Source organism: Telopea speciosissima, chromosome 1 (genome assembly GCF_018873765.1).
Source record: "Telopea speciosissima isolate NSW1024214 ecotype Mountain lineage chromosome 1, Tspe_v1, whole genome shotgun sequence".
NCBI lineage: Eukaryota > Viridiplantae > Streptophyta > Magnoliopsida > Proteales > Proteaceae > Telopea > Telopea speciosissima.
Genome location: NC_057916.1, coordinates 77,732,293 through 77,754,367, shown reverse-complemented (window position 1 = coordinate 77,754,367; position 22,075 = coordinate 77,732,293). Strand labels below are relative to the sequence as shown.

Sequence of the window (22,075 nt, the reverse complement as noted above, 5' to 3'; positions counted from 1 at the left end):
GACGGCTGACCCAAATACCTGACCGACGTATTCGGAGACCACCAGAATCCAGATGCAGTAAGTACATGTCACAAGTACAACACAATCTCAAGATAACACGTGTTACATTGATCAGAGTGCAAGGAAAGTAAGGTGCTATAAGTTTTATACATATTATTTACATTGAAAGTTCCAACAGCTCGATATTCCCAAGTTCACGACCATCGAGCCACAGTGGAAATTCATCCACCAAAAAGGATAGAATTAAACAAAAGAAAATAAAAAGGTAACGCCACATCATCAGTTCTTGTTCTCCAAGTAATCCTTTCTGCTACAAAAGCATTCACCTGCAGGATCATCTAAAAGAGTTGGTTAAATTAGAAGAACAATTTACCTAAGGTTTGATAAGGTTTGATTATTCAAATCCTAATAAGAGTCGGTTAAATTAAAAGGGATTAGATTGAAGATATATTTTAAGTTTTTTAATAAACTCTAACATATGTTAGTTTTAGGTTGAGACATATGATTTAGTGTTGAATTAAGATACATGTGTCACTTGAGTTTTGATTGTTTTACTAACTAAATGCATATATCTCATCTAACCGACTTAACATTTATTTGTTTGTCTTTTAGTGTTAAGTTTTGTTTTATTTATATAATAAATCGACACCTAATCATTATTAGCCAATCTAGTGGGCTCTATGGGTCCAAAAAATGCGGGGAAAACATTCCAAACCAATATTCGGGATGCGGCGGTAAGATCCCCGACCCAAAACACTGGGTCTCGCACCTGTAGGAGCAAAATCCACGATGGTATATTTTTTAGTTGATGCAACAATCGATTAGTACATCAACCTGAGAATTCTGTCTTCGTTTTCTTCGTATCGAAACATCCAAAAGTCAAAGCGTTCCGTAGGCGGACTCACACAGACATAGTTTAAATACTAAAAAATACCCAATATGGAATTTAGATCCCTTACCACGAGTTGTACATCTGTGTGTAGATCTCACAAGCGCACGGAGGAGGTATCTGTCATTTTATCGACGAATGGCGGATTACCACCAGGATTCCTTCTTTATCTTCTACCCGTTCAATCATCAAATCAATACTCCATAACGTATACGGTGCTATGACCTCGGGTTCCGGACCTACATTCGGATTTGGGTTTGGGTTCGAATCAATTTTTTTCCAGGCAGTAACACCTTCTCAACCTCATCAAAGTGGGTGAACTCCTCATTCTAGAGATTTCTTTAAACTCAACTACGACGCAGTGCTTCCTCTTGATGAATTGGAGTGAGGCCTTGGGATCATTATAAGGGATCACAAATGGACTCCCTGTTCGAGTTGTATCCGATCTAAGGTCCTTCTCTGAGGCTATTATTGGTGAAGCGACTTGGGCTTACCCAGGCTCTAGAAGCAGAAGTCACTCATCTTCAGGTCGAGTCCATGCCTCTCTATTTAAATTTATTAATCAGCCTTGGACTTCGACACCCCCATCGTCAATTGAGAGTTTTATCTTTGACATTTTGAACTCAACTACCAACTTTTGCTATATTCCTAGGGAGGCAAACTTTGTAACCCATTCCCTAGCAAGGAAGGCCCTTTCCTCGATAAGTGGGATTGTGTGGCCACTTGCTGACTCTTGGCTTCTTGAATTATGTAATCAAGATGTTTTAAGCTCCACTTGCCTTACTTTGCAATAAAATTCATATTCACCCAAAAAAAAAAAAAAAATGGGTAAGAGAGTGCACTCCTACTTGTGAAGCCCAATGACCATTTTATCTTGGTGACCAATTCACATCTCTCTCAATTGCACCATCAGGGACATCTATAATTTTTAGGACAATATTAAATGATGACTCAATCATCAATCCACATCTATTATTGACAAAGCAAAAATTGCAATATTACCAAATCGTTTTCTCTACAAACAATCGGAGAAATAATTTGAACATAATATTTAAGTTCTACTTCTCTTTAGTCAATACCACCAATTTTTTTACAATAGAAACATTAAGATCTACCTATCCACAATATTTGGGTCTTATTCGATATTTGGATCAATTCTAAAAAGTTGTCCCCCCACCTATCTCTATCATTGTTTTTGTGCGAGGGTAGTACCATTATATTGAGCTCAAATAAGGTGGTTAATATACATTAAATTTGTTTTCTACATATATGGCTAATGTTAAATATAACTATTACATCCTTACCAAAAAAAACATGTATCTAATATATATATTTTTTTTGGTAGAAAAAAAAAATGTATCTATTACACGAAAGGTTAAATGAGGCTGAAAATTTGTGAATAGATAGACCCAAAGTCACTCACTTATCTTCACCAAAAATAAAATTGGCCTAAGGGCAAAACAAACCATTGAAAAGTTTCAACATTGTAGAGGGGTTGCAAGGAAAAACCAAATTGCTTCATAAATAGAAGGTATTTGAAGTTGAGTTTGAAATTTGAAACATGACCAATATAGAATATTTTGTAGATATCCCACCGTTAAAACTGCTATATCATCCTTTCATGCGTGCATACCATAAATTCCCTTGCCTGCTGTTTCATCAAGGCTATGTTTGGACGCGGAGGGGAAAAGGAAAGGGAATTGAAATCAAATCCTTACTGAAAGTAAATTTTTTTGTAATCACCAACTCCAAAACATTTCAAATTTGATTGTCAAGAATTTAATTTGAAATAAAAACAGATTTATATCCAAAACATATAATTACCACATAAGATACTAGTTTAAGGTTGATTACACAACCTGATTCAGTAACCATTATAAAGTCTCTATTTGATCTGTGCAAGTACTATCTCTACCCCTACATTAACCTGTACTGTAACACAAGTTTTCTCTGCCATAGGAATATTTCAAAGAAGAAAGGAAAAAGATATGAGTTTAGTCACCTGCATTTTGATACAATTCCAACCTTGCTTACAAGCTAAACCTTCAGGAGAATCATACAGCAGACCCTGAATAGTTGGATTGAAGTAGCCTTATGAACATATCAATTTCCCATCCACTGCCTTTGATGCCAATTTTGAGGAATCATCACCTATAGTTCTTCAGGATACGACATTAATATACGCTTAAGCCTCAAGCAATCTTGCTTCAATCACCTTCAAATAGGAAGGTGTCTCATTTTCCGTGCTGATTCAATTAACAATGGGACATGGCCTGCTCATCTTTTCCTTCACTGACGACTTTGGTTCTGAGAAGAAAAAAAAAATGTAGAAAGAACCTTTTAGTTCATTTTCCACTAGGCCTATCATGTATATAACTCAGAAAGACCTCCACAAAGAGCAAAAACAAAAAGTTCCATAGAGATAGTGAGAATGAACTAATCTAAATCCCAACAGAATGAAGAATTATATGGCCTACAGATTCATTCATCTTGTTTTCATTGATAATCAGCATTAAATAGTTCCATCTCCTGGACAAATCATGGCTATCTATGCAATAGGAAAACCAGTAGTGTTCTAATAGTTGTGTATCAAGGATCATGCCTTTATAAGTGTTTATAGTGTGAATCAGAAAGAACATACTTGATATCAGGGCCTTTGGTCTGGTTTTGAACAAAATGCGTTGACGAATAATGCCAACAACTTCCAGTTCGATCTTTGATGAAGCTGAAGAACCATTCTTCTCTGGCTCGATGTCCACCACTTTCTTTTTCTTTAGAACTAAGAATGGCTTCTTCAAGGGTACTTTTGATCCTGTCAACTCATGATACCCAACGGTGAATGTGTACTTACCCTGAAGAATAGAAACCCAAGAAAGAGTACCTCATTATCTCAAAGTCTGAAGTGTTTAAGGCAATCGCTTTCAATCAATAAATTGAAGTGCTTAAGGCAATCGCTTTTGGTAGTTATATGTATCTCCATGATGTTTTAAATATGGAAACTCCTAGTTGTAACCATATTGGATACAAGTTAGACCATAGCCAAGGCCATGATTCTGCTACGTGGCAGCTTAAATGGATCTAAAAATTTGAGAACATATAGATCCCAAGGTCTTCTTTTCATGTCAAATTTCAATCCAATCAGAATTTGAAGTGTGACAAAACAGAATTCAAGACAACAGGAATGGAAACACTCGGGAGGGTGTATGGCAATTTATAGAAAAGTAAATGATTAAATTGGAAGCTGAAATTATCCAATAGTCAAATTTGCCACATCATCCTTTCATGTGATAGAATCAAGCCATGAGTTGTAACCACATTGGTTACACTATATTTTACATTTAAATGTAATTAAATAAACTAAAAAAAATTGAAAAGCAAGCATATGTATGTTGTTGACAATGAATTGGACATTTATTCTCATATAAGTCCCACATTTTAAGAAGAATATTTGATAACAGAGAATTCCACTAAGAGTCATTTTTTGATAAAATGAAGAAATTTATCAATCATTTGAGAAATGACTGAAAAACTCAACAAAAAAGACTCCAAACAAAATAATCCATTATATTTCATTATTTTGAAAAGTTGGAACCTACATAAAGATGAAATACCCAAGGTTACATATCTTTGCTTTACGAGTATTTCTAATTTATTTTAAATAATATTTTAAAGGGTTCATTATATTAAGCCGTCACCAAATAATCAGGCCAACGATTTTATCTTAATCGAAATCATGGCTTTGCCCTTTACATGAAACTTTCAATTTGACCTTCGTACAATAGAGGGTATTTTGGGTAATCGAGATTTCAAATTCACGTCAAAATGATATTTTGTTGTTTTCTATTTCAAGAAGCATTACCGCATTCATGACATAGAAAAAAAATATATATTATAATGATACTAATACAAATCTAAAATCTCGATTATCTAAAATACCCTCTATTGTATGAAGATCGAACCAAAGATTTAACCTAAACTGATTAAGACAAAATCATCAACCCAAATATTGATGACAACTTAATACAACAAGTGCTAGCAGTAACTTATTTAAAATAAGAAATAAACTTAAAGTGATCTGCTTAAATCTCAACCTTTGCTTGTAAGTGCTTTCTTTCACCATAGAGAAAGACCCTTCTCAAAAATCACACACACAACCCTATTAAACAAAAAACTGAATAATTCGCGTCAAACATCCCAAAATATCACAACAGAATATCAACGGTCCTCTATGAAACCTCAATTGGAACTCCAAAATTCCTACATTTCCAATATCTTCTAACCTCAATGATGTAGTATCTCTTAACTGGTTGGACCAGCATGATAGGCTTTGGAAACCTAGACCCAGACAAAACCAATCCAATGGTTTTTAGTCCAACAAGGGTTGAAATTATTTTATTTATTTAGTTCACTTACTTCAGTCTTTTAGTTGTGGTTTCCAAACCAGACAGAACCAATCCAATGGTTTTTGGTCCAACAAGGTTGAAATTAGTTTATTTATTTAGGAGTTCACTTCAGGCCTTTATTTGTTTTGAGTTACATAGGTAGGAGTTAAATAGAGTTTGGGTTTGAATTGCTAGCTATTTCAGTGTCATAGTCTAACTAGGAATCTTATTACTTTTTTCCTTTAAATACTTGCATGTAACTCTCAACATTGGGACCTTCTCCCAAGGTCTCTATCTATCTATGAAACAAGTAAAAGCCCAAGATAGGTCAAGTGAAGAACATATTGATGCCCCAACACGCAGGATTATACAATAGGAAAATCAATTGGCATGAACGACACTAAAAAGCACATATCAAACTCACCAAACCATCATAGACTCCTGATCATTGGTAATAGTGGACACCAACTTCCATGAATCAGCTAATGTTATCTGATTATTTGAAATTCTCCATAATATGGAAACTAATTGGTAAAAAAAAAAATCACTGGATGGGTCCACTCTCTTTGAATATTTAATTCCTTCCTCAAACCAAAAGTTGATGCTGGTAAACTAAGCAAAAACCCAATTAGGAACCTACACCAAAAGTATGAACTAGTTCAACATTGAAAGGGAACTGAGTTTTGTATGAGATCGGTGCACAGTACCCAAAACAACACCCACCCACCCCACCCTCCAAAAGGGGGTGGAGGAAAGGAAAAAGAAAAATAAGACAACCTTTGTGAATTGACGGATTATGAGTTCAATTCTCCTTGCGGCCTAACTATTAAAATGAAAAAAGAAAAGACTACCACTATGGACTATCTGTAAGATTGACACAGCCTATGTTGTTAGTTACAGACAATATTTAGCATACAGTTTATAACTTACGAAATACTCCGCCTCGTGCGCAAAGAACAACACAAAAGCGGTTGAAGCCCAAACCAGAGATCTGAAGAACAAGTAAAAAAGATAAACTTGCTAACAAAGCATCAAAAGCGGGAAGAAGGGATTGCAGAGGGGTAAATTGGAGAGCAGCGGCAGAAAAAAACCTCTTTCTCGCTCTGAAAGACAGTGATTATTCTGGGGAAGAAACAAATCTACCTCAGCGGAAGTATGGCAAAGGCATCCGATTTCCAGGTTCTGGAGACGATCTTGAACAAAGGGTTGGGCTTCGATTACACCTTGCAGTTCGACTATTGCCCACTCTGGGCAATTCCCTTCGCCGCAGCTGCACTTCACTTGAATCTGCATTTCTCTTCTTTCCTCTGCAGAGAAAGATTTATCGGATAATCTGACGCGAGATTAGGGATAAATAGAGAGGGAGCGGGTTAACAGAGCGAAAGAGAAAGCGCGGGATAATTGAAGCTTTTCCCGCCACATCACTTGTCGGATATCAAATACCTACAATACCCTTCATTGGTTGTCCCGTAGATGCGATGAGGAAAGTGGGCAATCGCAACACGAATTATTCCCCTGAGCCCTGAAACCCTTGACTCCCGATTCCAGGAATGAAATCGGATCAGAATTGACGATTTCAATCTCGATTCCAAACTCAACTCGAATCCTGAACACTACGTGAGCCGGTGAGGGTAACTATTGAGTTTTACCAAACAGAAAAAAAAGGGGGTAACTATTGAGTATTTACTGGCCAACCTGGACTCTGATCTCTGGCCCGCCAGGATTCAACCCCGTTTTGGCAATGCGCTGTATTTGCTGTCACTTATATTAGTTTATAGGCTCAATCGTGGTTTTAGGAAACAGTATACGCTCGATCCATATCGGTATCGGATATGGATCAATGGTGTTAGCACAGTCAAAGGGTAAAATGATCAAAATAATGTTGGTATCGATATCTTTGAAAGTAAAATCATCCGATATGGGTCATTATTATCAATATTGGTCATGCTAGACACGTCATCCCTGTGCCCTAACACATGGGAGCATGAAATGACGTCTAGTCATTTTTGGGGCTCCATGGATTGTGGTGGTCATTTCTTACGCCCCTATGTTAGGAACTCAAGACGCAGCGTCGATGTACGCTGCACAATTGGGTGGCATTCTTTGTTTCTATAATTTTTATGTGAAATGAAATTTACTCTCATTAAATAACTATATTAAATGTTTTTTGGAATAAAATAAGAGACAATTACAAGAAGATCTCAAGTTCTTTTTTTGTGTGTAAAGGCCCTTCAAAGGGAGCCCAAATAAATTAAACCCCCAGGAGAACCCACTTTACAATACATAGCAACTCCTCAGGAAGCGAGAACACCCAAGAACTCTTAACAGAGTAACCAACCGCCCATTTAACAATAGAATGAGCCAATACATTTTCCGTCGTATAAATATGGCGGAAGCTACATAAAACAAATCTCGATTGAAAGAGCTTAATATCCTCAACAACAAAGGAGATCTCAATAGGGGGTAGGGGAGACATCGGTTGAAGGCATCGAATCAGAGACATGCAATTCGAATAAAAAGCAACATGGAGGAAAACAACTTGGAGGGTTGTGTCCATTGCCAATCTCAGGGTCATGGCCTCACCCACCAATGTTGAAGAGGAGGCAACATGGTCAGAAGCAATCAAACATAACTCCTGATTTCCAAACAAAATAAAGCATCTCAAACCCAAAGCTTTTGGCCTCTTTGAGACTGCAGCATCAAAAAACATCAAGACTATCTCAATTGGGTCGTCCAAGGGGACAGGGAGAGCCACACCAGTGCAGTGAGCCTGGGTAGGACCGTGAATCAAAGAGAAGGCATCCTCCACATTTCTATTAGCCATGGAAATCCAAGATCTGAAGGGAGGAATGGATATCTAAAGCATCTAGAGTTCTTCGTCTTCCAAATCTCCCAAACAACAAATGCATGGGAAGTGAAGAAACTTTGTTGATCCTTCTTTGACAAGCCAAGAACTTTGGCTGGATTCAAAGAAAGGCACTAGGGGATCAAAAGCAAATCTCATATTCACACAAGAAGCAAACCAGGCTTGTTATGCCAAAGGGCATTCAATAAAAGCATGTGCCACCGTTTCAACCTCATTCCCACACTCCAAACACATCTTAGAAGCTACAATAATTCTTCTCTTGAGGTTCACCAAAACTCCCAATGCATTTAAGCAAGCTTTCCATAAAAAAGATTGGATTATGGGGGGAGCAAGAGATTCTCTTAACTATGTTTGACTGGGGGGCGGGGCGGGGGGGGGGGAACCAAAGATGAACCCAATCTGTAAGCAGATTAATCAAATCAAAGAGCCTCCTCAATTTCTCCACCCTCCATTGCGTCAATGGGGAGATAAGTCCACTTTAAAAGGAAATAATAATAAAAATTGGGTGGCTATCGGTTTCTTATCAGTTTTATAATAGTTTGAGTTCAGTTTTGATTGATTTCAGTGCGATCCGATTTTCAACCGATTTCACAATATACCTCCATCCGAAGCAAATCCAACAAGACTCGATTCGATTTGGGCTAGTATGGGTTGATTCGGTCCAGTTCACCTTCACAAGTTTTTTCACATTTTTTACACCCCCAACCATTTAAGCAATGGCCACACTTCACAAGTAAGAGATCATGAATTCAACTCTCCTCATTTACCGAAAAACAAAAAAAATTCAACTCTCCTTAGGACATACCTATTAAATAAAAACTACTTTTTATGCACACAATAATACTGTAATTAAGCTGCTAGAGTTTTTCATTTACTTTGTAGGATTGCAGTGATTCAAGATATTTTTTTTTTTGGGGGGGGGGGGGGGGGGGTACAATGTAAGTAACTAAGCACAGGCTAGCTTGAAGCCTTGAACCGACTTGTCTTGTATTTCGTTGTGCAAGAAACACATGATTAAGCCCATACATTTGTTGGGGTAAATGTCTTGTATTTCGGTGCTTGCATTAGTAAGTTGATTTCAAAAGGTTGTAGGGTCCGATGGGTATTTTGGTAAATTACCTGTATAGGGTTTAACTATAAATTTGTAATGATGGTTATTTCTTTGTAATCAATCCAAGAAAACTGTAAGGAAGAGCGGTTGTAACTTATTCACCTATGCTAGTGAAGCAAATCTCATCTCATCATATGTAGATAATCTTGCCGAACCACATAAATCTTCGTATATACATTGTGTGATTGTTTGTATGTCTTTTCCATTATTTCTAAATCATTTCAAGGTCTCGTTTTTTCTACCACATTTTGTTGTACCATGACCAAAAAACACAGTAGTCTGCCATTTCCATTATTTTCTACATCGTTTTAGGTTCTCATTTGACTTATACCAAAAATGTAATCTCTCTCTCTCTAATTAAAGGAAAATACGACAATAGAGAAAGAGAAGGAGCATGTTGGTCAATATGACCCAACAATTTAATTAAAAAAACTAGAAAATAACACTAAAGAACGTTTCTTCTTTATTTATACATGATGTGTATTTTCATAAAAATTTCAATTAATTTTACCATAAATTTCAAGATACACGGATTAGGTTTCAAGTGTGGCTTGGATTGAATTGACCAAAGGGTTTGGTCAGGTCAGTTCTGTTCACCTTCTACGGTTTGGTTACGGTTGATACTGAGCCGTCGTGTTGCATCTTTAATGGTAAGTTGAAATTAGTTTCGTGATGACACATGTTCTTTTGTTTCCATTAATTAATGTCTCATTTAACATCTTTTATTTATTTTTTTGATAAAACTATAAGCTCACCTTTTTGAGAGCTTAGACCTTAATGTCTCTTTTGTTTGGTAATGGTACATTACAGATTTACTGTGGTTCTATTTTCTCAGTCCATTTAACTTAGCATCCATAGCCAAAAAGACTCAAAAAAGGATACATATCAAATCCGGACTCTCCATATTGGGAACTTTCTATCCGTAACAGTTTCATTTTCGGAACACTTTCCAATTAGGAGACCAATTTTGTAGCCAAACAGAGTAAGGAAACTCTCCCTAGAGATTCACTTTCCATTTTCCCACAAGATTCAAATTCCTTTTGAGAACACCTACCTAAATTGAACTCTTATGATCGTCATTCTCAAGTTATAAATATGTGGCAAATCACACCAGTATGATCGAATTTACTATTGGCTAGTTCTCTACACTTACTTTACCCGTTGGTATCATTGTTGCTGACGAAACTGACTTAGGTATAGGAGAGTCCCCCCCCCACCCCGAGTCACCTGCGATCCTCTCTTTAGTCTCTTGTGTCTCATGTATTATCTTCGCAGGCAAGCGCTGTGTCACTCAAGATAAATCCAATTTTTTACGATAAGACTAAGTATCTTCCATGAGATGCCTTTCCTTTGCCCTCATTGAGTAAGTTAGCTAACTCACCCACTGGTTTCATGCTTCAAAGCACGTCTCAATTGTTTCACTCACATGGTTGGTGTGGCAAAATCTAACTATACAGACATGTAAGCTACCTCATGGATTAATTGTTTGTCAAATTAGGTGCAAGAACTCAATCATATGTGCAACCTATATTCATTTTTTCCTGTGAATTTTGAATAATCCATAAATTTGGTTCTTATTTTTTACTTTTTAATTAAATATTTTTTTTTCTTACAAAACTTTGATTGAGTTTAAAATTTATATGTTGATAAGAAATGATGGGATCTACTTGTGGGTAGGGATGTAAATGGATCGGATGTGATCGGAGCCGGATATTCCCTAGCCAAATACAAATGTATACCTCTAAATGGATTCGGGTGCGGATCGAATTCGGATATTAGTTAGATGTTTTTATAAAAGTTGACAGATGTTAAGTTGGCAACACGTCCACAATGCTACACTACCCCTAATAATGGAGCACATGCAGAAATTTGCATGGTGCAATGAGTCATAAGGAAAGAGTGTAAATTTTTCCGGTTCCTAATGGGTTTTGGTTTAAGGGGTCAGGATTAGAACCGGTCCCTTATCTAATCGGTTTCAAACCAGAGATCTGTAACCATTTATTAATGGGTAAAATGGTTCCAGTGTCTAATTGATTTCAGATACAATTACTCTATACATAAACAAGTAAGGGAAAGAGAATGCTACTTGGTCGTGTGTAGCATGCGGCCTCTATGCCCAGACTTAGGGCCGCTTGAAATGATCGTCATTCCCTTAGGGTTTTCCACCTTTCTCAGTCACGTACTCACATGGCCCTGTGTCTGGGCACAGGGACCATACACTACACACGATCAGGTAGCATTCTTTCTCCCAACAATTAAATATCCATAATTCACTGGAAAAAAAAAAAAAAGCCATCCATAAACATACAAATAAAATATGAACCGAAGTACATAAAAAGAAATCTTCAATGCTAAGCATATAAATAAATTCAAATCTTCAAAATCTAAATCACTAACACCATTTCATCTCAGATCATAACTCAATTTATATTAATACCGTATATATGGTCATATACAAATTTAAACGGCTCCTAATGGTTCTGGTTCCAACCAGTTCCAAATGGATCGTGATCGTCTACGGCCTACTGCCCGTAGCGGTCATAGCAGCGCACTAATGAGACGAGGTGTAATGACCGCCTTACCCCCGCTCGAACAAGGCACTCGGGCAGGGATAAGGCGGTCATTACACCGCACCTCATCAGTGCGCCGCTCTGGCCGCTCTAGCCGCTACGGGCAGGCAGGCCGTAGACGATCTGGATACGTTCCAAACTGGTTTTCCTAATATGAATTATTGGGAGAGCCATCCCAAAACCGACATGTATATGGGTTCCATTTTGATCTTAAACTGACTGACAGATTTAGATCTTCTACGGCCTGGGCTGTAGCAGCCATCTTCCGGCCCTGTAACATGAGTGTGACACCTGTAAAGTGTGAGATCCAACGGTCTAGTTTTAAAGTTTCTAAAAACTTTGAGTTAACGGTCTAAGTATATGGCAAACCAAGATAGACCGGTCTGGGTTTACCAAGCTGGACCGGTCTACAACTAAAACAAAAGAAACGACTTTCTCTTCTTCCTCCCATCATCCCATTTTCAGGTCTCAAAATCCTAGATTGCTTTTTCCTAAGCTTTCTCTTCTTCCTCCTCGTTCAAACCCACCTCTGTCGTCTTCCTCCTCTAGCTCTTTTGTGACGAAACCTGCTTCTCTTCCTCCACGATTCCTCTTCTTCTTTGTCAAATGCACGACTGCTTTTTTCCCCTTCCTCCAAGCGAACCCAAACCGAGGAGCCCTTCTTCCTCCTCTGAAACCAGATCATCTTCCTAGGAAGTAGCTCTTCTTCTTCATCTGAAAAATCTTGAGGTCGAAATCTGTCCCTCTTCCTCCACTGGAAATAACAGTGCATCTTTTAGATTGGTTTTTGGTGTGAGTCGAGTTTGATGTTTTCTTTCTGTCCTTCGTTCTTTGAGCATGAACTAGGAAGTACTATTTATGTGTATGGTTGGAGATGATGGAATATGGTGTTAAGGAGTCTTGGACTAAACAGCTTATCATTTTCAATTGTGCGTATGGTTGGGAGTATAAACCAGTAGAATTCTGGAACAATGAAACCAGTAAATAAAAATTACTTTTAGGTTGTACGAGCTACATAGTTTTTATAGCATGAGATGATGATAACAGTGTCATTTGCTGGAATTGGCTAATGGCCTGGAGATGTGAGGCCTCTTGGTGAAACCCATTTGAACTATGGATGGTAATCTCTGTCCTATGTCTTTTTTGCTTTTCCGCCCTTGCAAGGTGGGGTGGGGCAGGGGTTTGTAGCAGCTATTGACAAAATTTTGACAATTGATCACTTAGTATGTAGGTGTTGGAATCTTCAAGTGTTTGTATGATATGTGAGGAGACCGAGGAATCAGTAGAAACCTTGCCCGATGCAAGTTTACTGCTGGTATTTGGAGGAATCGCTTGGTGTGTTTTGAGTGGCGACTGGTGATGAACTGTTCCCTTGTATATGATCTGGGTTCTTCAAGAATGAGAAGATGAGAATATAGATGGTGCTATGGTGCTCTGAGACTGGTGGGAAGGCTTTTACAATATGCTGGTGCAATTGGTTGGCAAAAGATCATAGTCAAACTATGAACATAAAACTAGAAAAAACAAAAAATCCTTTTTGGTTTATTTAAAAAGACCAAAAAGAGGGGGAGAAGATAATCTTCAAACTCCCACACACATCATTTAACAAAAGCTCCAAACCTAAATCAATATGTAGTCATAGAATTCTTTAATCTTGCCCTATAATGGAGCTTACAATGTTAAATAATGTTTAATATAACTTAAAACACTTTAAATAATGAAAGGGGGCATTCAAGATACTATCAACTCTCTCGCCATAGAAACCTATTAAGAAAAATATTTTTTAAAAAAGGGCCAAGGATATTGCATGTAGCTGTAAGAGTGGTGCCAAAGAAATTAGGATAGCAGCCCCTCATGAGCTTCGTTTTCCTGGTAAATCATCTCTCACCTCACTACCTTAAAACTTGATTGGTTGGGCCGGCAAATCATCTCACTCACCTCATTAGAACACCAGCCCCTCATAGTTAACTACTGTTTTTATTTGGAACTTCAACAGAACCCACTAGGTCAATTTGAATCATTCTTCCCTCAATAATACCATCCACACTTGTGTTTCAAAGTTTTAACTGTAAGGGCATCCTTTCATTCTTTGTGAGGCTCTATATTTATTTTTTTTGCATTTGGGGTAATAAGGTTGTGTTCTATTTAGTGTGTACCTCATGAACAGGATTGAAATAAGAATGTTCCTCAGTTTGGGTTCGCTAGGAAGAAGGGGAACAGTGCCATAGTCCAAGAAACATCTCTACAACATGACTTCTCAATCAATTTCTCAGCAGCCAGCGAAATCCTAGGCTTCTCTTGTTACCAATTAAGATCATTAATAGGATAATCTAGCTTCATTTAATTTTGCTCACTGCAACTCTTCAGTTATCTAAACCAGAAATTTCAAGCATATATAAAAGTGTTTTGTTAATAACAAAGTCTAGATAAGAAGGTAGAGAGGAAAAATGTTTGTATGAATCTTGATGGACTCGAACCATCATCGCCTAGGAACAAACCCAGGTGCTCTTCTGTTTGAGCTAAAGACTCATCTATTTACGTAAACATGGATTTTAAGCTTTATTGAGCTGAGAATAAGGGATGGAGAACAAAAGAAGCATCATTGTTTGACCAATATTGGTTTTAAGCTCAAATATGTATGACTAAAGCAAACTATTAGATGGGTAGATTCTGTAATATGACAGAATTCAGTTGAAACTAGGAATCTTGTTCTAAAATACAATGTTGCAGAATTAGTTGATAGGGTTAAGTAATATGAAACAAAAACTAATGAAGGATAAAACAGTAAGAAAAATTCAGCAGTAGTAGGGGAATAACAATATGAAATTAACACTTGAAATCAGAGACCAAACTGAAGTTTTCAAGAAATCACAGTAGTTAAGGATTCTAGATTTGATGGCATTTGAAAATATTCAACATAAGGAGGGGTACAGATAAATAAGACTCATAAAAACATTTGAAGTCAAGGTAAACATATCCAGAATATAGAAACTGGAATAGAACAGAGTATGGTGGACTAGATAACAAAATTCAGAAATAAACTAGAACACCAATGCGTTGCCAACATTGATAGGTTTAGATTCACAGTCAAATAGAACTACTCCATATTTAGAGAGAGAGAGAGAGAGAGAGAGAGAGAGAGAGAGATATCAACTAAGCCAATCCCAATGTACCAGCATTATTTCGAGAATAGAAAACTATGAGCTACAAACCTACATATACACATAGCAAGTGTTTCAAGGATCCAGAGATAAAATATGAGCTACCTACATCATTCTTTAAAATATAATGGACATTACAACGTTTAAGAAGAGTAATAAATATGTTCATAGGATTTCAAAGAAGAAAGGGGGTTGGGGAGGGAGGGGAAGCTACGAATTTGCAATGCCTCTGTTGGTTCACTTATCACAATAAAAAATCAATTGTAGGGTTTGATAGAACTTAAATTTCAAATTGGGAATACCTCACAAGTTGTCAACAAGAAACTATTCTTAACACAGAGAGAGATAACCAGAATATGCACCCAAAAAAAAAAAAAAACACACACACAAACACAGAGAGAGAGAGAACCGAAATATGTGGCAAAACCCTTGCATCTACACACACACAAACAGAGAGAGCGAGAGAGATAACAGAGATTCAGATCCCACAGCAATTGATTTAAGAGTTCATGTGATGGGCGATAAACCCAGGTCGAGTTTGTGTGTGTGTGTGTGTGTGAGAGAGAGAGAGAGACTTACATTGATTGGGTTCTTGTTATTGGACAATTCTTCTCACAGTTTGGAGCTTCCAAATCTTTCCAGATCCAGATCTGTATCTCTGTTCCCACCTTCGAGGTTCGCCAAACCAGAGGAGGTAAGAGGAGGAAGATGATCGGGGTGGGTTTGAAAGGATTCAGAGGTTTGTGAGAGAGAGAGATAACAAAGAGAATGCAGGCTATTTCTAGTGGAGGAAGAGAGGCAGATTTCGACCTCAAGATTTTTCAGAGGAGTAATAAGAGCTACTTCCTAGGAAGATGATCTGGTTTCAGAGGAGGAAGAAGAGCTCCTCGGTTTGGGTTCGCTGGGAAGAAGGGGAAAAGAGCGGTCGTGGGTTTGAGAAAGAAGAAGAGGAATCATGGAGGAAGAGTGGCAGATTTCGTCACAAAGGAACCAGAGGAGGAAGACGATGGGGGTGGGTTCGAACGAGGAGAAGAGAAAGCTCAGGAAAATGCAATGTAGGATTTTGAGATCTGAAAATGGGACGATGGGAGGAAGCAGAGAAAGTCGTTTCTTTTGTTTTAGTTGTAGACCGGTCCGACTTGGTAAACTCAGACCGGTCTATCTTGGTTTGCTATATACTTAAACCGTTAACTCAAAGTTTTTAGAAGTTTTAAAGCTAGACCGTTGGATCTCACACTTTACAGGTGTCACACTCATGTTACAGGACCGAAAGATGGCTGCTATAGCCCAGGCCGTAGAAGATCTGAATCCTAAACTACACCTTAGCTAGCCCATTAGGTTGACCTTACTAGTGGAATAATTGACTTGGACAAAAATGGAAAGCCGAGGCCGTTCCGAGTGTAGCAGGAAACATGTTCGGCTGTTCAGATTTTGGACCTCCCTAGTGGTCTATATTAGCCAGCATTTCACTATTTTCCAATTGCAAGAAAGAGATCCATCGTAGAGAGAAGCGGAAAGTGTCGATTGGAATTTCTCTCTCGAATCGATCCCTTTCCCCTCTCTTTTCTCCCTCTCCTGTGTTTTCAAGTTCCAACGCTGCCTATAGAGATGCCTCAGGGAAAGCTTGAAGTTCTTCTCGTCGGAGCGAAAGGCCTCGAGAACACTGAGTTTCTAGGTATGTCATCGAATCTCTGAAGCTCTTTCTCATATTTGTTTTCTCTTCCGGATTCTCTTAGATCTGTGCTCCTTCTCCTTCTCGGAAGATTCACTTAGATCTGTGCTCCTTCTCCTTGTCCTTCTGTTAAAAAATTTCATGCAGAAAGTATGCAGTAAAATCTTACTATCACATCTTTCATCTTAATTTCGTCAAATCTTCACCTGTTTAATCTCAATTTCGTCGAATCTTCACCTGTGTCATCTCAATTTTCGTCAAATGTAGACTCTGTTTCATGCAGTAGTTGAATTCTCTGTTTCAAGATGATCTCATGTTTTCAACTCTACAGGTCATGGTAGTGGCGATGATTATCCTCATTGACTGACTCTTCTTACTGGATTTGCGTTTTTCGTAATTGATTTTGAATCCAACATTCTCTTTAGTTTCTTGTTAACTCTTGCAGCCGATTCGAGTTTCCAAGGAAATGATGTAGTTTATCGAATGCGTTTGCCGGCATATCATTTGATGTCTCGCTTCTGATCTATTCATTGTTAACTAACAAACCAGTACGATCTATGGAATTTTGAATCTTTCATTTTTTGGCTTTAAGTAACGTTATCTGCATCGAACTCGATCTGTTGCCATTTTTTTGTGAAGCTATATCTTCTTTAGAACCTTGAACAATGTATTTCCCCCCCTCCCCCAAAATTTCGTACTCGTCTACATCGTGTATTCGTGTTTGACGAGCTTTGAATGTTTTCGAGCAGCTAAAATGGACCCCTATGTAGTCCTCATTTGCCGTACTCAGGAGCAGAAGAGCAGTGTCGCATCAGGTGAATTTCTAGCTACTTTTCATTCTACTGTGTGTATATGAACTGCGTATGCCTGATAGCTGGTATGATACACCTCCAGCTTCGGTTCTGTCCAACTATGTCGATAACTTCAACGAATCAAATAGCTTCGGTTCTGTATTGAGGAAAAAATTTTGCTGCTACACTTGTAGCAGGAACATTTCTGCTACAAGTGTGGCAGTAAAATTTCGTCCCTGTATTGACTACTGACAGTGAAGCATGGTTGATGCAGGTCAAGGAACTGAACCTGATTGGAACGAGAGCTTTGTGTTTACCGTATCTGATGGTGTTTCAGAACTGAACCTTAAAATAATGGACAGTGATTGTGGTACTGAGGATGATTTCGTAGGAGAAGCAACGTGAGTAACAGCCTGCATGTTTAAAAAATGTTAATTAAATACATGCCATTTATATTTTCTACATTATTTCTAACAATATCACCCTATCATTAAATACTCTCCTGTGTTCATAATTTCCCCAATTCCTTGCTCAAAGGTTGTAGGTAATGTGCCGAGGCCTTACCCCTGCTTTTGTAGAGAGACTGTTTTCAGAGACTCGAACCCGTGACCACTTAGTCATAATGGAACAATCTAACCGTTGCACTAAGGTTTCATTACCCATATTATGATATAAGATTTTGTGAATACACCATGATTTTAAATACTCAAAATGTAGTGTATGTCCATGAGAGGCGTCAGGTTGATATAAGTAGAGGAAATCGTTCATATGTAGGATCGGAAATGACGCATGTAATGCTTTCCCGTGCCTTGGATGACTAAAACTAATCGATTTGGGTCAGGGAAAAGAAAGAGCAAACTTTAGACTAGACACTAATAATTTAACGAGTAAAACGAAAGTTCTATATTTTGTTGATTGAATCTGCCTTGAGAGAGTTCACTCAAATTTTGGTTTTATTCTTCTGTTTCGCAGTATTCCTTTGGAGCCAGTGTTCATGGAAGGAAGCCTCCCGCCAACACCATACAATGTGGTCAAGGACCAGGAATACCGTGGAGAGATAAGGATTGGTCTAACATTCACTCCAGAGGTATTACTATTTTAATAATATTAATAAGGGAGAGGGTTCCTGAAAGGTAGTGTGGTCCCTGTGTTAGTGCAAGGTCAATGGGGACATGCATGGAAGCATCAATAGGGTGAGATTTTCGTTTTTCATAAGGGACAGGATGGTCATTTTGCACCTTTCTGTGTTTGGGCACAACGGACAAGTTCCCTTTCAAGGGGTTCTTTTTCCCTATAAATCATAAGAAAAAAGAACTTGGTTTGGTCTCGTGCCTTTGCACCCAGACATTGGAACATATGAAATTACTCCCAGTCCCTTTTGAAATAAAAAATCTCATCCATATTGATTACCCTACATGCTCTCTCATCTTTCCCACCCCCCCCCGCGCCCTGCTTCATGGGCTACACGGCCAAGCAATGATTTCTTGCTCTTATAATAACAGGGAAAAAGAACTGCCATGGTCGTGGTCGTGTTCCTCATGTGCCAAAGACGAGCACCCAAATTACCTCCCACCTCCTAAGAAATAGAAAAAATCCCATTTTTATTAATGCGCAACGTGCTCTCTTTGGTACTCACGCTGGCGCACATGTCATACTTCCAGGCAACGATATCTTGCCCATAATAAAATGATAAGTAATATATATAGTTCCTATGCCTAGACACAAGATGGGTGAAATGATCACTTTGCCCCCATGAAAGCTGGAAATTCCACCCCTATTGATTCTTTGGCATGCACTCTCATTGACCACGAACCATACTCACAGACATAAAACTCTTTCCTTTTTTTATTATTTCCTTTTCTTATTCCTTGTTTCGCATTGCCAGTGTTATGGCGTGGGAGATTCCCCACCCATCCACGGGCAGCGATGGGTACCCTTAGAAAAAGAAAAGCTGACACTTCTATCCAAGCCCTTTTGGCGTGCTACGCAATGGTGGAAGCAGATACTTGCTTTCTGATTTTATAGGAAAGTACCTCAAGTCTTTAGATGGATACCAAGAGTTGGGTTGCAAGGAAGATGCAATACTTTTCAAAAAATAAAATATGGGAGAGGGATGGGTATGCTACTGGTATACAATAAACAATCACCCTATCTGTCTGTCTCTCTTTTACCCCCTTTGAAATTACTCTCTTATGTCTCAATGGGAGAAAGAGAGAGCGAGATAAGACACATGGGTGCTAGAGGGTATAGCGTACGATATACCTCTAGCATACCCAGCCTTTTCTATATCACAAGAAAATTTATTTTTAGTGTTTGGTTGCAAGAAAAATGCAGTTATGAGTCTTATGACCTTGGGAAGTGAAATATATTTTACAAGAAATGCAAATCTTTCCACAAGAAGAGGTTTAGATTACGTCAGAAACATAGCATGATTTATCTAGCATCTGAAACCTTGGGCTCCATTTGGTTGCACTGAAATTTATGTTTGAAAGCCAAGAAAAGAAGAAAAAAAAATCAAAAAATATTGAATTAGAGTGTAAACACATAAATCATTCATTGTGATATCTTATTATGTTTTTTTTTTTTCTTTCCTTGGCTTCCAAGAACTTTCTAGGGGGGGATTTCTAACGTAAAAATAAACTTTTGTAATTATTAACGCACATGATTATATAGATATTGAAGGGAAGAAAGTGAAATTTTCAAGCAAGAAGAAATAAACTTTTGTAATTATTATCCTGCATAATTCACTAACTCTAATATCATTCTATATTTAATTATTAAATTTCATTGTACTTTGCTTTCAAATCCCCTGGGCGGCCTACGGGTGGTTGCAAGTGAAATTGAAGGGAAAGGAATTGAACATTTTCAACCTAAAAATATAAATTTTGTAATCATTATCCCATTGGTTGTATAAATTATGGAGAAAAGTAAAATAAATTTTGTAATCGTTATCGCATTGATTATATAAATTATGGAAAAAAGATTCCTACATGGGAAGCAGGGGCAACGCCCAAACACATTGGGGTTTGAAAGCCCACCCCGCCCCCTGAATGGTAGAATTCCTGCCCCCCAATGTGCTAGCGTGAGCTCTCATTGGTTGTCGTGCACCCATCTCCTTTGCGCTCCCATTTAGAGAATAGTTTCCCATAAATAATTTATGCAGAAAAGTTCTCTATGGGGGTCACAGTGGCCACGACCAAACACAGTGGAGGCTAAAATGACTGCTCCACCCCCATTAAAGGTGGAAATGCGGTCCCATGAGATGCCAAAGCGTGCACTCTCATTGGTTGATGTGCACGTGTGGCATTGTTCTCCCCCACATAGAACTAGCTACATTATTTATATTTAATAATGATACATTTTAGAAGTAATTTGTATTTTACTTTTCCAACCCAAAGAATTTAGTTGCGAAGTAAAGAAAAATTTAACAACCAAATATGGAATGATTTGCACTTGGTGATATAGTCACATTGGAAAATGATTACAAAAATGTTCTTTTTTTTAATTTGAAAACTTCACTTTCCTTCTCTTCCGTTTAATTTCTCTTGCAACCAAATGGAGCCTTCGGCCTTGGGTATGAAAAGTAAAATAAAAATAGATAAAAGACTGTTCAGCCCCCAGTGAAATAAAAAATCATATTGAAACCAATGCCTTTGTGTGCTCTTTCACTGGCTACCACATTGGTATAGGGGCTACACGACCAGTTTTACATCTAACAAGTTTCATTGCTGAAAAATTAAATAATTGAAGAAAGAACGCTAACCGGTGTTGTGCCTCAGCGTGTACATGCACCCAGGTATAGCCGCGCCTGAAATGACCGACGCACCCACTTGGAAAGGCAGAAAGGACCATCGGTGTGCTAGTCATTTCGTGCACGGCTATGTTTGGGCGCAGCTACAAGACGAGGCACAGCATCGGTTTGCATTCCTTTTCCCTTAAATAATTTATCTATTCATATTAAGTAAAGTTTAGAAAAATTGTCTTTTCAAGTTAATTTAATTTTTTTTCCCATTTCCCTTCTCTTATCTTTAATTCCCCTTGCTACCAAACATAGCCTTAAGAATATTCAGTATGTTCTTAGAATAGTAATTGTGATGTAAATCGACTTTTTAATCATTGCAGGATATCCGCGACCAGAGTTCTACCCAACAGGAGGAAAGCTATGGTGGATGGAATGCATCTTCTTACTAGAAAAAAGTCCTGTGAATTTTGGTTTTCACGGGCCGTTTCCATTATAAACTATTATATTGTACTGCAGCAATGAATCAAAACTAATGTTAAATGATGCATTTTCTTTGGATTCAACTAGTTTGTAATAATAATAATTCATGTATAGTTGAGTTTAAGCTGGTTCCAATGTTTCACTTTTCCATTGATCATAATTCCAAAAAAAATAATAATATTAATAATTATAATTAGACCTGTCACAAAAAACAAAGCTTACAGTAGTATTGTTTCCATTAGGTCACTGGTAGGGAACAAAGTATAACAATTCCTCACAATAATACGATCAAAACGTCTGTTGCTACAACACTATCAACAATGTCAATGTACCCAAACCCATGGGTCAAACAACCACCGTGAGGGTGTTTGTAAGATTACAGTTCCGTCGATGAAAAGAAAACGACGACGA

General features: G+C 37.9%; 2 protein-coding genes and 1 long non-coding RNA gene across 4 annotated transcripts; 2 read left to right on the top strand and 1 right to left on the bottom strand.

Annotated features, from left to right (window-relative positions):
* Nucleotides 1-2,762: 2,762 nt before the first annotated feature.
* Nucleotides 2,763-6,620, bottom strand: LOC122650250 (chromosome transmission fidelity protein 8 homolog). Its single transcript, XM_043843645.1, has 3 exons — nucleotides 6,415-6,620; nucleotides 3,531-3,741; nucleotides 2,763-3,196 (listed from the first exon to the last, which is right to left on the bottom strand). The coding sequence occupies exons 1-3, from the start codon at nucleotides 6,562-6,564 to the stop codon at nucleotides 3,141-3,143; spliced, it is 417 nt and encodes a 138-aa protein (XP_043699580.1). The 5' UTR covers nucleotides 6,565-6,620; the 3' UTR covers nucleotides 2,763-3,140.
* LOC122650328 lies at nucleotides 3,656-9,638 on the top strand. The gene is made up of 3 exons (XR_006331414.1): nucleotides 3,656-3,791; nucleotides 8,144-8,149; nucleotides 9,628-9,638. It is a non-coding gene; the product is annotated as an uncharacterized LOC122650328 (long non-coding RNA).
* Nucleotides 9,639-16,452: 6,814 nt separating this feature from the next.
* On the top strand, nucleotides 16,453-21,713 carry LOC122640368 (elicitor-responsive protein 3-like). 2 transcript variants are annotated; one of them, XM_043833537.1, is made up of 5 exons: nucleotides 16,453-16,654; nucleotides 17,401-17,466; nucleotides 17,717-17,843; nucleotides 18,415-18,529; nucleotides 21,565-21,713. In XM_043833537.1, exons 1-5 carry the CDS (start codon nucleotides 16,588-16,590, stop codon nucleotides 21,631-21,633), a joined length of 444 nt encoding a protein of 147 aa, XP_043689472.1. In that variant the 5' UTR covers nucleotides 16,453-16,587; the 3' UTR covers nucleotides 21,634-21,713. The 2 variants fall into 2 exon arrangements, with proteins under 2 accessions (XP_043689472.1, XP_043689479.1); XM_043833544.1 differs by having other exon boundaries at nucleotides 16,454-16,654; nucleotides 18,415-18,530; nucleotides 21,572-21,713.
* Nucleotides 21,714-22,075: the final 362 nt, after the last annotated feature.

What these genes read in the sequence shown, in the direction of transcription:
- LOC122640368 (XM_043833537.1), top strand. Translation starts at nt 16,588, where the DNA reads ATGCCTCAGGGAAAGCTTGAAGTTCTTCTCGTCGGAGCGAAAGGCCTC. An exon ending in GATTTCGTAGGAGAAGCAAC is followed by an intron (nt 17,844 to 18,414) that starts GTGAGTAACAGC and finishes TCTGTTTCGCAG; the next exon opens with TATTCCTTTGGAGCCAGTGT. An exon ending in GTCTAACATTCACTCCAGAG is followed by an intron (nt 18,530 to 21,564) that starts GTATTACTATTT and finishes TAATCATTGCAG; the next exon opens with GATATCCGCGACCAGAGTTC.
- LOC122650250 (XM_043843645.1), bottom strand. Translation starts at nt 6,564, where the DNA reads ATGCAGATTCAAGTGAAGTGCAGCTGCGGCGAAGGGAATTGCCCAGAG. An exon ending in TTTGCCATACTTCCGCTGAG is followed by an intron (nt 3,742 to 6,414) that starts GTAGATTTGTTT and finishes TCTATTCTTCAG; the next exon opens with GGTAAGTACACATTCACCGT. An exon ending in ACCAAAGGCCCTGATATCAA is followed by an intron (nt 3,197 to 3,530) that starts GTATGTTCTTTC and finishes TTTTCTTCTCAG; the next exon opens with AACCAAAGTCGTCAGTGAAG.